This window comes from Spinacia oleracea, chromosome 3 (genome assembly GCF_020520425.1).
Source record: "Spinacia oleracea cultivar Varoflay chromosome 3, BTI_SOV_V1, whole genome shotgun sequence".
Classification (NCBI taxonomy): Eukaryota; Viridiplantae; Streptophyta; class Magnoliopsida; order Caryophyllales; family Amaranthaceae; genus Spinacia; species Spinacia oleracea.
In genome coordinates, this window is record NC_079489.1 from 44490981 (window position 1) to 44502592 (window position 11612).

The 11612-nt window shown below is 37.0% G+C and overlaps 1 protein-coding gene across 1 annotated transcript; it reads left to right on the forward strand.

Moving 5' to 3' along the window:
* Nucleotides 1-2416: 2416 nt before the first annotated feature.
* Nucleotides 2417-11321, forward strand: LOC110803298 (cell division control protein 48 homolog E). Its single transcript, XM_022008803.2, has 9 exons — nucleotides 2417-2634; nucleotides 2787-2952; nucleotides 5768-5996; nucleotides 7377-8143; nucleotides 8233-8454; nucleotides 8583-8654; nucleotides 8736-9017; nucleotides 10059-10418; nucleotides 10846-11321. The coding sequence occupies exons 1-9, from the start codon at nucleotides 2609-2611 to the stop codon at nucleotides 11131-11133; spliced, it is 2412 nt and encodes an 803-aa protein (XP_021864495.1). The 5' UTR covers nucleotides 2417-2608; the 3' UTR covers nucleotides 11134-11321.
* Nucleotides 11322-11612: the final 291 nt, after the last annotated feature.

Here is an 11612-nt window from a genome sequence, read left to right on the forward strand (position 1 = left end):
CTAACCAAATTGGGCTGGAGAGTCCTAACGGAGCCCAATGCTCTGTGGTCTAGGGTGTTACGGGCAAAGTATTGCAATGGCCGATGCGACGTGGACATGTTTAATGCCAAGCCAGGAATGTCGAATGTTTGGCGAGGCATCACTGATAATGCTCGCTTTCTATGTGAAGGGATGCGCTCATCAATTGGCAATGGCACTTCCACTCTTTTCTGGGACCATAAGTGGGCCGACTCGAAACCCCTAAGTGAGCATGCGACACAAGAGATTCCGATGGAAATTCTGGGCGCCACGGTAGGGGAGATGTGGGAGCAAGGTTTTGGATGGAAATGGGATCAATTTGCACCATACTTATCTCCTGAGATATTGAAGCAAATACAGTCATTCGAGGTAAAAGAGGATATGGAGGTCCAAGACCTAGTGTACTGGCAAGGAGGCAATAAAGGTAAGTTCACCATAAAGTCAGCCTTACGTCTAATGAGGCACGAGACAGACACAATCGATGATAGTTGCTGGGATTCGATCTGGTCTGCCCCAACGCACCAACGTGTAAGAGCTTTTCTTTGGCTCGCTTGTCATGATCGTTTACTTGGCAACTTAAACCGCTTTAAACGAAAAATGTCTGATGATGCGAGGTGCTACATATGTGGTTCAATGGAGGAATCAACACTTCATATCCTAAGGGATTGCGCAGCGGCAAAGTTGGTATGGCGCAAACTTGGTGGCCCTGGTCTTACCTCGTCCTTCTACACTTCTCCACTGAAGCCATGGCTAGTAGACAACTTGAAGACAAACTCTGACCCCCAATCGGAGCACTGGGCTATTTATTTTAGCATTGCTACGTGGTGGATTTGGCGTTGGCGCAACGCCTTTGTGTTCAATAGAAGCACTGAAATCCCAGTTGATATCGCAGCTTTCCTCCAACTTCGGTTCGACGAGACTTGTAGAAGTCTCAATAAAGATGATGACTATATTAGCAGCCCTCGAAGCAGTAAGGTGCAGAAATTTATAGCTTGGAAGGGTCCGGCTTATGGCTGGTACGCTCTCAATTGTGACGGAGCCCCAAAAGGCAATCCGGGACCGGCTGGAGGGGGAGGGATCATTCGAGATCACCACGGAACCTTTGTATCAGCTTTCCATGCTAATTTTGGCCATTGCAATTCTTTCCAAGCCGAAGTTAAGGCATTGAAGAAGGGTCTCGAAGTTGCCAGAAACCTGCAAATCACCCAATTAGAGATCCAACTAGACAATCTGGCTTGTATCCAAGCTCTGAACAGCGAGAACTTACCACAGGGGGAATGTGCTCATGACCTAAGAAGCTGCCATACCATGTTACGTGAGAATGATTGGAGAGTCAAGCTTATCCATGTGTACCGGGAAGGAAATCGAGCGGCGGACTGGCTCGCGAACAAAGGAGTCGCTCACAACTTTAATCTTGTCATTTTAGATTCTGTTCCATTCGAGCTTATCACAATCTTAGAGGACGACATTCGAGGAGTAGCTTTACCTCGTTTTGTCCCTCCCTAAGCTACTGATTTGCTCCTATTTCCGTTTTGTTATTTTTTTCTTTGCGTTTTCTTTTTCTTGAAGCCTAGTCTTCTCATCTGAATCAAAAAAAAAAAAATATTGTTTTGATATACCTCAGTTGGCTCTGTATTTGTTGTATTGTCAAAATTTCCTTGTCCTTCCTCCATGCTCTTGATGTGAACAACTACCGTGTTCTTGTTATCATCAAAGGTCGAATGCTCTCATTCATTGATATGTTCATCATATTTATAAAAAGTATTGCCTATTTCTAATATACATAGGAAACATTATATCTATATAACTCTAACTCTAGAATCCTAATACATACAAATTTAGACAATAATATTTATAGTATCAAATAATACAAGGAGTAAGATTATATCTTGGCCAACTATATAATTATATAGTGTGTGACCATGTATTGAGATAGATTATTAAGAGTATTAAGTAAACTAGTACACTTAGAAGTGCATCTGACGTAGGACTAATTAGTGATCCCGTATTAGAGTAGGTGGAGCCTATAGGAGTCAACTACTTGTATCATTGTGTGGTACGAAGTATATAGGTGCATGTTGAAGTATTTGAGTTAAAACAAAACTAATGAAATAATTTTCTTATTAATCGATTGCAAGAAAATTTACCTTATTGATAGCCTTTATATCTCATGTTTTCACTGAACATGAAAGGAGGATAATTCTGTTGGCACTTGTAAGAATTGTAATTATTAAAAATATTAATGCAACCTTGGTATTGGCAGAGATGTTGCAGTGGCTAGGAGGATCTAGACGGAAGGTTATGATTTGTCGAGCTGTTGTACATAATCTAAACTATTCCGTTTTTATTTAATAATTTTTTATTAATTAATTAGGGATATTTTGGTGATTTTAATATATGCAAAAAAAATTCTTTTCTGCATTTAGAAGTTTTGATATTTGGGTTGGCCACTTCGCATCTTCACTGCGGAGTATTATAAAAAAGCACGACTTATACGAGTATGATATACGACTCTTGACTTTTCACATTTAAACACATTGAGATCTGACCTCAATTCTCTACCGCTTCCTCTGCATTCAACAAACTATCCATGGCTGATAATCCTGAATCCTCCGAGTATGTTTTTCTTTTCTAAATATCTCGATTTTCTTCCCAATTTCTCGCTTGATTGAAACAATTAATTTTACTAATCTCTTGAAATCGTCTAATTTCTTGAACTGGATTAAATTTTACTCTAAAATTGTGTCTGTTCTTGTAAAAATTCACAGTAAGGGAACAAAAAGAGACTTCAGTACTGCGATTCTGGAGCGCAAGAAATCGCCGAATCGGTTGGTTGTTGATGAAGCCGTCAATGATGACAATGCAGTTGTTGCTATGCATCCTGATACCATGGAAAAACTTCAGCTCTTTCGCGGCGATACTATTCTGATCAAGGTAGATTTGTTGTGTTTTTATTTGTTGATATTGTTAAATTTTCTCTTGTTTCTGTTATTGTATTGTCTACTTGATGTTCCAAGTTTATTAGGGTTCTAATTTGTTTGGTTCTATCGATTTTGTGTTGGTTAGGTTGTTTGTACAACGGCAGTAAATCTGATATAGATTTGTGAGGAGTTATTGAGATGATGTCATGACTATTTGTGATTTTGGTTAGGAAGCCTGCCAGTTTTTTCCCTTTAATAACGGAAACTTTTGTGTAAGACCGCCTAACGGTTAGACCACTTTTTTTTTGTACTAAAATCCATAACTAATTGAATAACAAAATGGTTAAGGTATAAAGACATATAGTTAAATTTATGAGTCGAATAGTTATTATTTTTGAATAAACTTATTATTAACTAAAACTCATAATATCTTAACTAATTGATCGCACTAGTTTCATTGTTGTTAAGTGCTTAACTAATTGGTTCGATTGCATAACTAATTGGTTTCGTTGCTTAACTAATTGAATTTCAGACTTAACTAATTGGTTAAGTGGTTAACCAATTAGTTAAAGTGCATAACTAATTAGTTCCCGTGCATAAAAGTGGTCTAATGATGCCATCTTTCCTAAAAGTTTGTACTTTATTAATGGGGTTTGAAGAATTTGGCTGAATATGTCGTTTCGTTTACATTTCGACTACCAATCAATTGCTTCTTTTTGATGGGTTTGAAGAATTTCGCCGAATATGCCAGCTTCGTTTACATTTCGACTACCAATCAATTTCGACTATTTGTGAATTTCGCTGAATATGTCGTTTCGTTTAATCTACTTCCGTTATAAGTTTCTTTTAATCTACTTCCGTTATAAGTTTCTGATTGTTTATATGTGAAGTGAAGGTTTTGCTATGTAGCCATTATAATGGAAAAGGAAAAAAAAGGTCACATCCTCATCTAGAGGGTTGTTGTGTTTGAAATGATTAAGGAACTATGTGTAGTTCCCTAGGGTATGATGAATGTATGATGCTAGAGGGTTGTGAAATTCCTTCTAATTTCTTAAAGTTCTGAGTTTTTTTGGGTCTAATGTATAGGGTGCATTTTGGGTCCGTTTTGAGATTGGGGAATGGGAATATCTGATGAAGACTATATTGTCTATTTAGTTCATTTTGGGGTTAAGGGAGACTTTATTCACTGCACCTTATACTACGCGTTTGTTTTGGCTGTTGATGTTTTGAGTTTTTAAGCATCATTATAAATTGGTGAAAATGTAGATCGATGCGGTGACTATGCTAAGCTACAATTCAGTATATTTGATTGTTAAAATTGTGAACTAGTACTTTAAATACTTCGTATAACTCAATTTGTCAACTAGTGCCTTATTTGTTTCTTTTTGTGAAATAGTACCTTAATATTGCATGTTGTATTAAAAATAGTACCTTGTGTGTATTTTCCGGTGGATTTGTCACCTTTCTGATGGTTGACTTTCCCCCTATTTATTTTTGCATTATTTTTAGGGCGTGATACACAATTATAGTTTTCGTTTTCTCGCCTCTCTCTTCCTGTTCAGTTCACTCCCTTCCTGCTCATTCAATTCCCGCAACCACCGTACTCATCAGTTAAAACCACGCTCTCACAAGTCTCTTGACGCAACAGTAACCAATCTAACAAAAAATGGTTGATTTGTTAGCATTAAGAAAAATAATGCTTGATTGATTAACATCAAAATAATTTTGTGCTTCACAGTGCCATGCCATCATTTGAGCAACGGGAAGTTCATGTGAGTTTATTTGGAGGCTTTTCTTTCCCAAAAGAAAACATAATTAAAATTCAATTTTATTAGCTTAAACAAAACGATAAGGAACAACCATACATGCTAAAAACTTCAATTGTCTGAAACAATTGGCAAAAATAATCACAGATTAAAAACGAATTTGAAAAAAAAAAAATCTATTTGACAAAAGAAATACCTTCGAGTCTTTCTTCTCATGTTCTGAATTCACCATTGCAATTCAATTTGATACTATTAATTGGGAAAAACTAATTGAGTAATTTTTTTTAATAAGAAAAAAATTTTGGAAAAAATTATTAGCATAAATTTGACAAATTGAGAAACTAAAATTTTACGTGTTCTTCTCAATTGTTGAATACAACTATCCTTTGACCAAGAAACAAATGATCGAAAAACAAAAAAATAATATGAAGTATGTGTTTTTTGGGTTATGGGAGCTTGGTTGGGGAATCAAATAGAAGAAACACAAAAGAGGGCAAGTGAGATAAAAGAGAGTATTGTGTGTTTGCATGACACGCACTGACGCACAAGTACAAATGAGAAACAAAGAGTCAACCGTCGGAAAGATGAAAATCCACCGGAAAATATACACAAAGTACTCTTTTATATACAATATGCAATATTAAGGTACTATTTCACAAAATAAAACAAATAAGGTACTAGTTGACAAATTGGGTTATATTTAAGTTACTAGTTCACAATTTTGCCTATTTTATTTGATTTTGTAAAACCTGTAAATTTGTAAATTTTCTCCTTCAACTTATGAGAGGGAGAACATGGACTTTTTTGATATTTTGACTGTTCTTTATGTGGCACAGATGTGTTGAGTTTTTTTTGGAGTTCTTTCTCTTACTTTTAATTGTTATGCTGTTGGATTTACCAAGTGCTGCATAACAATCGTCTATGATTACGCGAGGAGAGCTGAAGTTACCTCAGAATTGTTATTTAGTTTACAATTGCAGTTTCTGTTCAGGGTTTTTGAGAGAGAGATGAAATACATTTGATGGTCTGACTTTTGTGTTCCTTTTTTCGGACAATTGCTAGGGAAAAAAAAGGAAAGACACAATCTGCATTGCCCTTGCTGATGAGACATGTGAAGAACCAAAAATTAGGATGAACAAGGTTGTGCGATCTAATTTGAGAGTGCGACTTGGTGATGTGGTTTCTGTACACCAATGTCCTGATGTGAAATATGGGAAGCGTGTCCATATTCTTCCTGTTGATGATACCATTGAGGGTGTTACTGGCAATCTGTTTGATGCATTCCTTAAGCGTGAGTTTCCCCTTTCTATACAATTGAGGAATTTTCTATTACACTCAAGTTGAGATGTGTAGTGTGTGTTGAAGTTATCTTAAATTTCCATCCAGAGTTCCAATGTTCAATATTATATTTTTCAAATATACTTATGACCCCATGCTTTTTTATTATATATATGTATATTTTTTTTATCTGTGCTCTTCATTTGAAACTATTGCTAATTGAGTGGCGATGCCAAGTTCACTAGAACACGAATTACATAATTGATTTTCATTTTTCCTTGATGTTAGCTGTTATACTACAGCTATTGGAAATTTTCATTATTTTCAACTTTGGAATAATTTATTTTAATTCAAACATGGAGAGAAGGGAAATAGGATATTCTTTGAGAGTTGAATAACTAACCTGTACTCTGGATGAGTCTTTCAGGGAATGTTTTGTAATTTTTTGAAAGGGTGGTGCTAATTGATGACATGAGCTGAATTGGTTTTTGTGAGACATGTCTTCAATTTTTCCACTCCCTTGGTCTAGAGGTATTCTAGATATGATATGGCTTGATGAAAATAAAGACATGGATATTAAGAATTAGTTTTATATATGAATTAAAAAGTTGGACTCGGAAATAGACAGAATAATAATATGAGATTTTGTGATAAAGCAAGATAAAGAGAGATGAGAGAAAAACTAAGAGAAAGTGATTAAGAGAAGAACTGCAAAGTGTTTTGGGAAATCCCAATTAGGAACCCTTTGAGTTGATGTGGGACAGAGGGAGCCTCTTTTCCCAAGGGTAAGTGCTCTTTCCGAACCTCGCTTTTTGTACTTGCTTATCACTGTTTGAGTAGTTTTGGTTTTGATAGGACTCTAAAGAGAAGCGCCTTAATCTCTGCTTCAACATACATGCGCCAGTCTCCAGCACATCAAGTTATTAGCTACGTAGTATTAATTAATGGAAAAGCCTATAACATCAGTAAAAAAGAACGGGGAGCATCAGAATTCATAGTATTAATTCACTTGGGAGTAATGCTGGTTTTGATCGGACTCTTATGAGAAGGCGAGTGTAATATTTGCTTCTCATATTCCCATTGTGCTTTAACACATCAATTTGTTACCTATTTGGCTATTTATGGGAAATCCTAAATAGTGAACAAGAAAATGGTGCATCAAAATTCATAGTATTAACAAGTTTAATAATAATTATTGTTGATGATGCAATAAGTTTATAATGGATGTCTTGTGGTTTTTTAAACACTTGATATCGAACAGCTTATCATGAATTAGCAAGTTAAAAATCTGTTGTGTAACAGCCTTGTTTGTATGGAATGACCTTGTTTTAATTCTATGTAATCATCCATTGTGAGATCAGTTGCTGAACTTTTTTGTGTGTGTGCTTTTCAGCTTATTTTCTTGAAGCCTACCGACCAGTGAGGAAAGGAGACCTTTTTCTTGTGAGAGGTGGAATGAGAAGTGTTGAATTTAAGGTTATAGAGACTGACCCTCCTGAATACTGTGTGGTTGCCCCGGATACTGAGATATTTTGTGAGGGTGAGCCAGTTAAACGAGAAGATGAGAATAGATTAGATGAGGTTGGCTATGATGATGTCGGTGGCGTTAGGAAACAGATGGCCCAGATTAGGGAGCTGGTAGAGCTGCCATTGAGACACCCACAGTTGTTCAAATCTATTGGCGTCAAGCCACCTAAGGGAATTTTGCTCTATGGACCTCCTGGGTCTGGAAAGACGTTGATAGCCCGAGCTGTGGCGAATGAAACCGGTGCATTCTTCTTTTGTATTAATGGGCCAGAAATCATGTCAAAATTGGCTGGGGAAAGTGAAAGCAATCTCAGGAAAGCTTTTGAGGAAGCAGAGAAGAATGCTCCATCCATCATTTTCATTGATGAAATTGATTCAATTGCTCCCAAGCGAGAGAAAACCAATGGAGAGGTTGAGAGGCGTATTGTTTCCCAGCTCTTGACCCTTATGGATGGGCTTAAATCACGGGCCCATGTTATTGTTATGGGTGCTACTAATCGTCCAAACAGCATAGACCCTGCATTGAGAAGATTTGGTCGATTTGACAGAGAAATAGATATTGGTGTTCCAGATGAAGTTGGGAGACTTGAGATTCTCCGCATTCACACTAAAAACATGAAGCTTTCTGATGACGTATGGACCTCTAATTTATCCTTTGGAAATTGATCTGAAGATACTCTGCTTTGATATTTTGTTTGATTGACTTTGTTTTCACCAAACAGGTTGATTTGGAAAAAATTTGCAAGGACACACATGGCTATGTTGGTGCTGACCTAGCTGCCTTATGTACTGAAGCTGCACTTCAATGTATCAGAGAGAAGATGGACGTAATTGATCTGGAAGATGAAACTATTGATGCTGAGATCCTTAATTCAATGGCTGTTTCGAACGAACACTTCCATACTGCTCTTGGGCAGAGCAATCCATCGGCCCTGCGTGAAACGGTTGGTTTATATTATGATTCATTGACTATGAAGTTCCTATTCTGTTAATTGTTGTTGATTTTGTTAGTATCTAGTTCCAGTTCCGTTCATTATTGTTTTACTAATTATGACTGGCTTTGGTATTTCAGGTTGTGGAAGTTCCCAATGTCTCGTGGGAGGACATTGGTGGCCTTGAAAATGTCAAAAGGGAACTTCAAGAGGTTCCTCCATTTGCCTTTAATTTCTTTTGTATTTTATTTTGTATTTCTGTGGACTGAATATTTTCCCTTTTCCTACTCTAGACTGTTCAATATCCGGTGGAGCATCCTGAAAAATTCGAGAAATTTGGTATGTCTCCTTCCAAGGGAGTTCTTTTCTATGGGCCTCCTGGATGTGGAAAGACTTTGCTGGCAAAGGCCATTGCTAATGAGTGTCAAGCTAACTTCATCAGTATAAAAGGACCTGAATTGCTAACAATGTGGTTTGGAGAGAGTGAGGCTAATGTTCGGGAGATTTTTGACAAGGCCCGTGGGTCAGCTCCCTGTGTTCTATTCTTTGATGAGCTTGATTCAATTGCAACTCAGGTCAGTACACATATCTGTTTTAGCTGAACTTTCCTTAGTTTCTCCTTGCTATTCCTTGATGACATCTAGTGGCATTTTTTTGTGTCTAGTTGATGAAGTTATTGATTTATGGTAACTACGTTTGAGATTTAAATGTTTAGTTGATTGATTCACACTCCCCTGCCAAAGAATCTGTACTATTTGATGTTCGAAGCTGAGATTGGCAACTTGGCATCTATAGGGTTCTTGAATGAAGAAAATTGAAAATACCATAGAGAGGGAATAATCTGAAGGCATACTGAATTCACCGCTTGAAGCAAGCTCTATTAACAAGACCTTTAATGTGTTACAATTAATATTGATTCCAACTGTGCATTAATGTCATCCCGTGCTATATTATCCCGCCTTGGTCACCTCCTGGTTGTATTTTCCCTTTGGTCTATAAATCTTTAATGACGTGACGCATGGAATTAAAACTCGGCCGTTCCGTTACGTAACGGCCGTTCTGTAACCTATTTTGGATTTGCCGTTACGCGAAAACCCGTTACGTTACGGTTTGACAAAAATCACGTCTTTCTCCCCGCGTCGTCCGTTACGTAACGGTGACTCGCCCTGTTAGACCTTTTTTTCTCCGTTACACCGTTTTTTTTACATAAATTTACCAAAAATATTTTTGTAATTAGTTATGTAGTTTATGAAACATGATATTTCATGTGTTTATTTGTTCACAAAATATAATACTCACTTATATTAGGATAGATTTGGTTATATTATGTTGATATAATACTTTTTAGACTAAAAATGTAATAATAAAGCTTAGACATGCTAATGTGGTTTTTTTCAAAAAAAGCACACCGCGTCAGCCGCGATCCGTTCTATTCATCCGTTACAAGCGGTTTCCGCGACAACGCGACCGTTTCCGCAATCGCGACCGCATCCGCGTTTTTTTTCTATGGCGTGACGTCTCTTAGACTGATTGTTTTTGTAATATCAGGTTGTGATTTAGTTTCATTTCATACTCAATCTGGCTGATTGTAACTGTGGTCTCGTTGTGCTACGCAGAGGGGAAGCAGTCAAGGTGATGCAGGTGGCGCTGCTGACAGGGTTTTGAACCAACTTTTGACCGAAATGGATGGAATGTCAGCCAAGAAGACTGTTTTCATCATTGGAGCCACAAATAGACCTGATATTATCGACCCAGCTCTTTTAAGACCAGGTCGTCTGGATCAACTCATTTATATTCCTCTTCCAGATGAGGAGTCCCGTTATTCTATATTTAAGGCTGCCTTAAGGAAGTCACCGATTGCCAAAGATGTTGATATTAGAGCACTTGCCAAATACACCCAGGGCTTCAGCGGGGCAGATATCACTGAAATATGCCAACGGGCTTGCAAATACGCAATCAGAGAAAATATCGAGAAGGCAAGTATTTCTACTTTGGTAGAGTTAATTTTCATGGTTTATCTTATGTGTTACCTGCTATTTTAAGTAGCGTAAAAGTTCTTCCTTTCCAACCTTCTCATTTGTCTGGTTTAAGTATTTGATGCCTCAGCCTCATGTGACATTCAATTTTGGCATTGGTGAGAATAGGGCTTGTGTATGATGAATTGTTGGGTTGCTATCTTCATAGGCACTAGATTCTGATTATTGAGAAGAGTCTTAATAATAACGGAATGAGGGAGATGTAGTTACTGAGGAAGTGATGTGGCTCTAAACATAGGCAAATATGAAAATTGCAGCGACCTTTTTGATTATGAACTTGGGTTATGTTTTTCCATTGAAGATTAGTCAGATTTCTATAGAAATTGTATACAAAACTCTCATCATAGGATCTTCTAATAATATACAGGACATTGAAAAGGAGAAAAGGAGAAGCGAGAACCCTGAGGCCATGGAGGAGGATGAGGAAGAGGTTGCTGAAATCAAGGCTGCTCATTTTGAGGAATCAATGAAATTTGCCCGCAGAAGTGTCAGTGACGCTGATATTCGTAAGTATCAAGCTTTTGCGCAGACCTTGCAGCAATCAAGAGGATTTGGCACTGAGTTCCGGTTCTCCAACACCTCTTCTGGGACTACCGCTACAGATGCTTTTGCCGCCCCTGCTGCTGTAGCTGATGAAGATGATCTTTATAATTAGGTTCTATTTATTTTGTATTTCAGTATTTGATCATTGAACAAGGCTTTGACTTATGCAACAAATCGTTTTTGTTCAATGGGTTATCTTAAACTGTTAATACTTGTTTATTGTATATGTCACAAACTAGCAGTAGCCAGTAGGCTAATAATAATACTCATTTTAAATAGTTACATGAAATCATTTTAACTTTTGACATTGTTCACTTATATTACTTTGACCATAGTTTTTTACTCATAAATAAAGCAAATATTAAAATGTTTTTGGGTTTATCTCAATTTATATTTTAGAATGTAAGAAAAATACTTTAAATAATTCAACTTTTCGACAATTTTTCATTTTAACCTATCCAACAATATCTAAAATCCAATCTTTATATCCCATTCACTTTTATTATACCCAAATAACATGCAATTGGTTCAACAAATCAACCCCTCTCTCCTCCCTTTCAAGCTTCCATCTATGGAAGCCTCTCTCTCTCC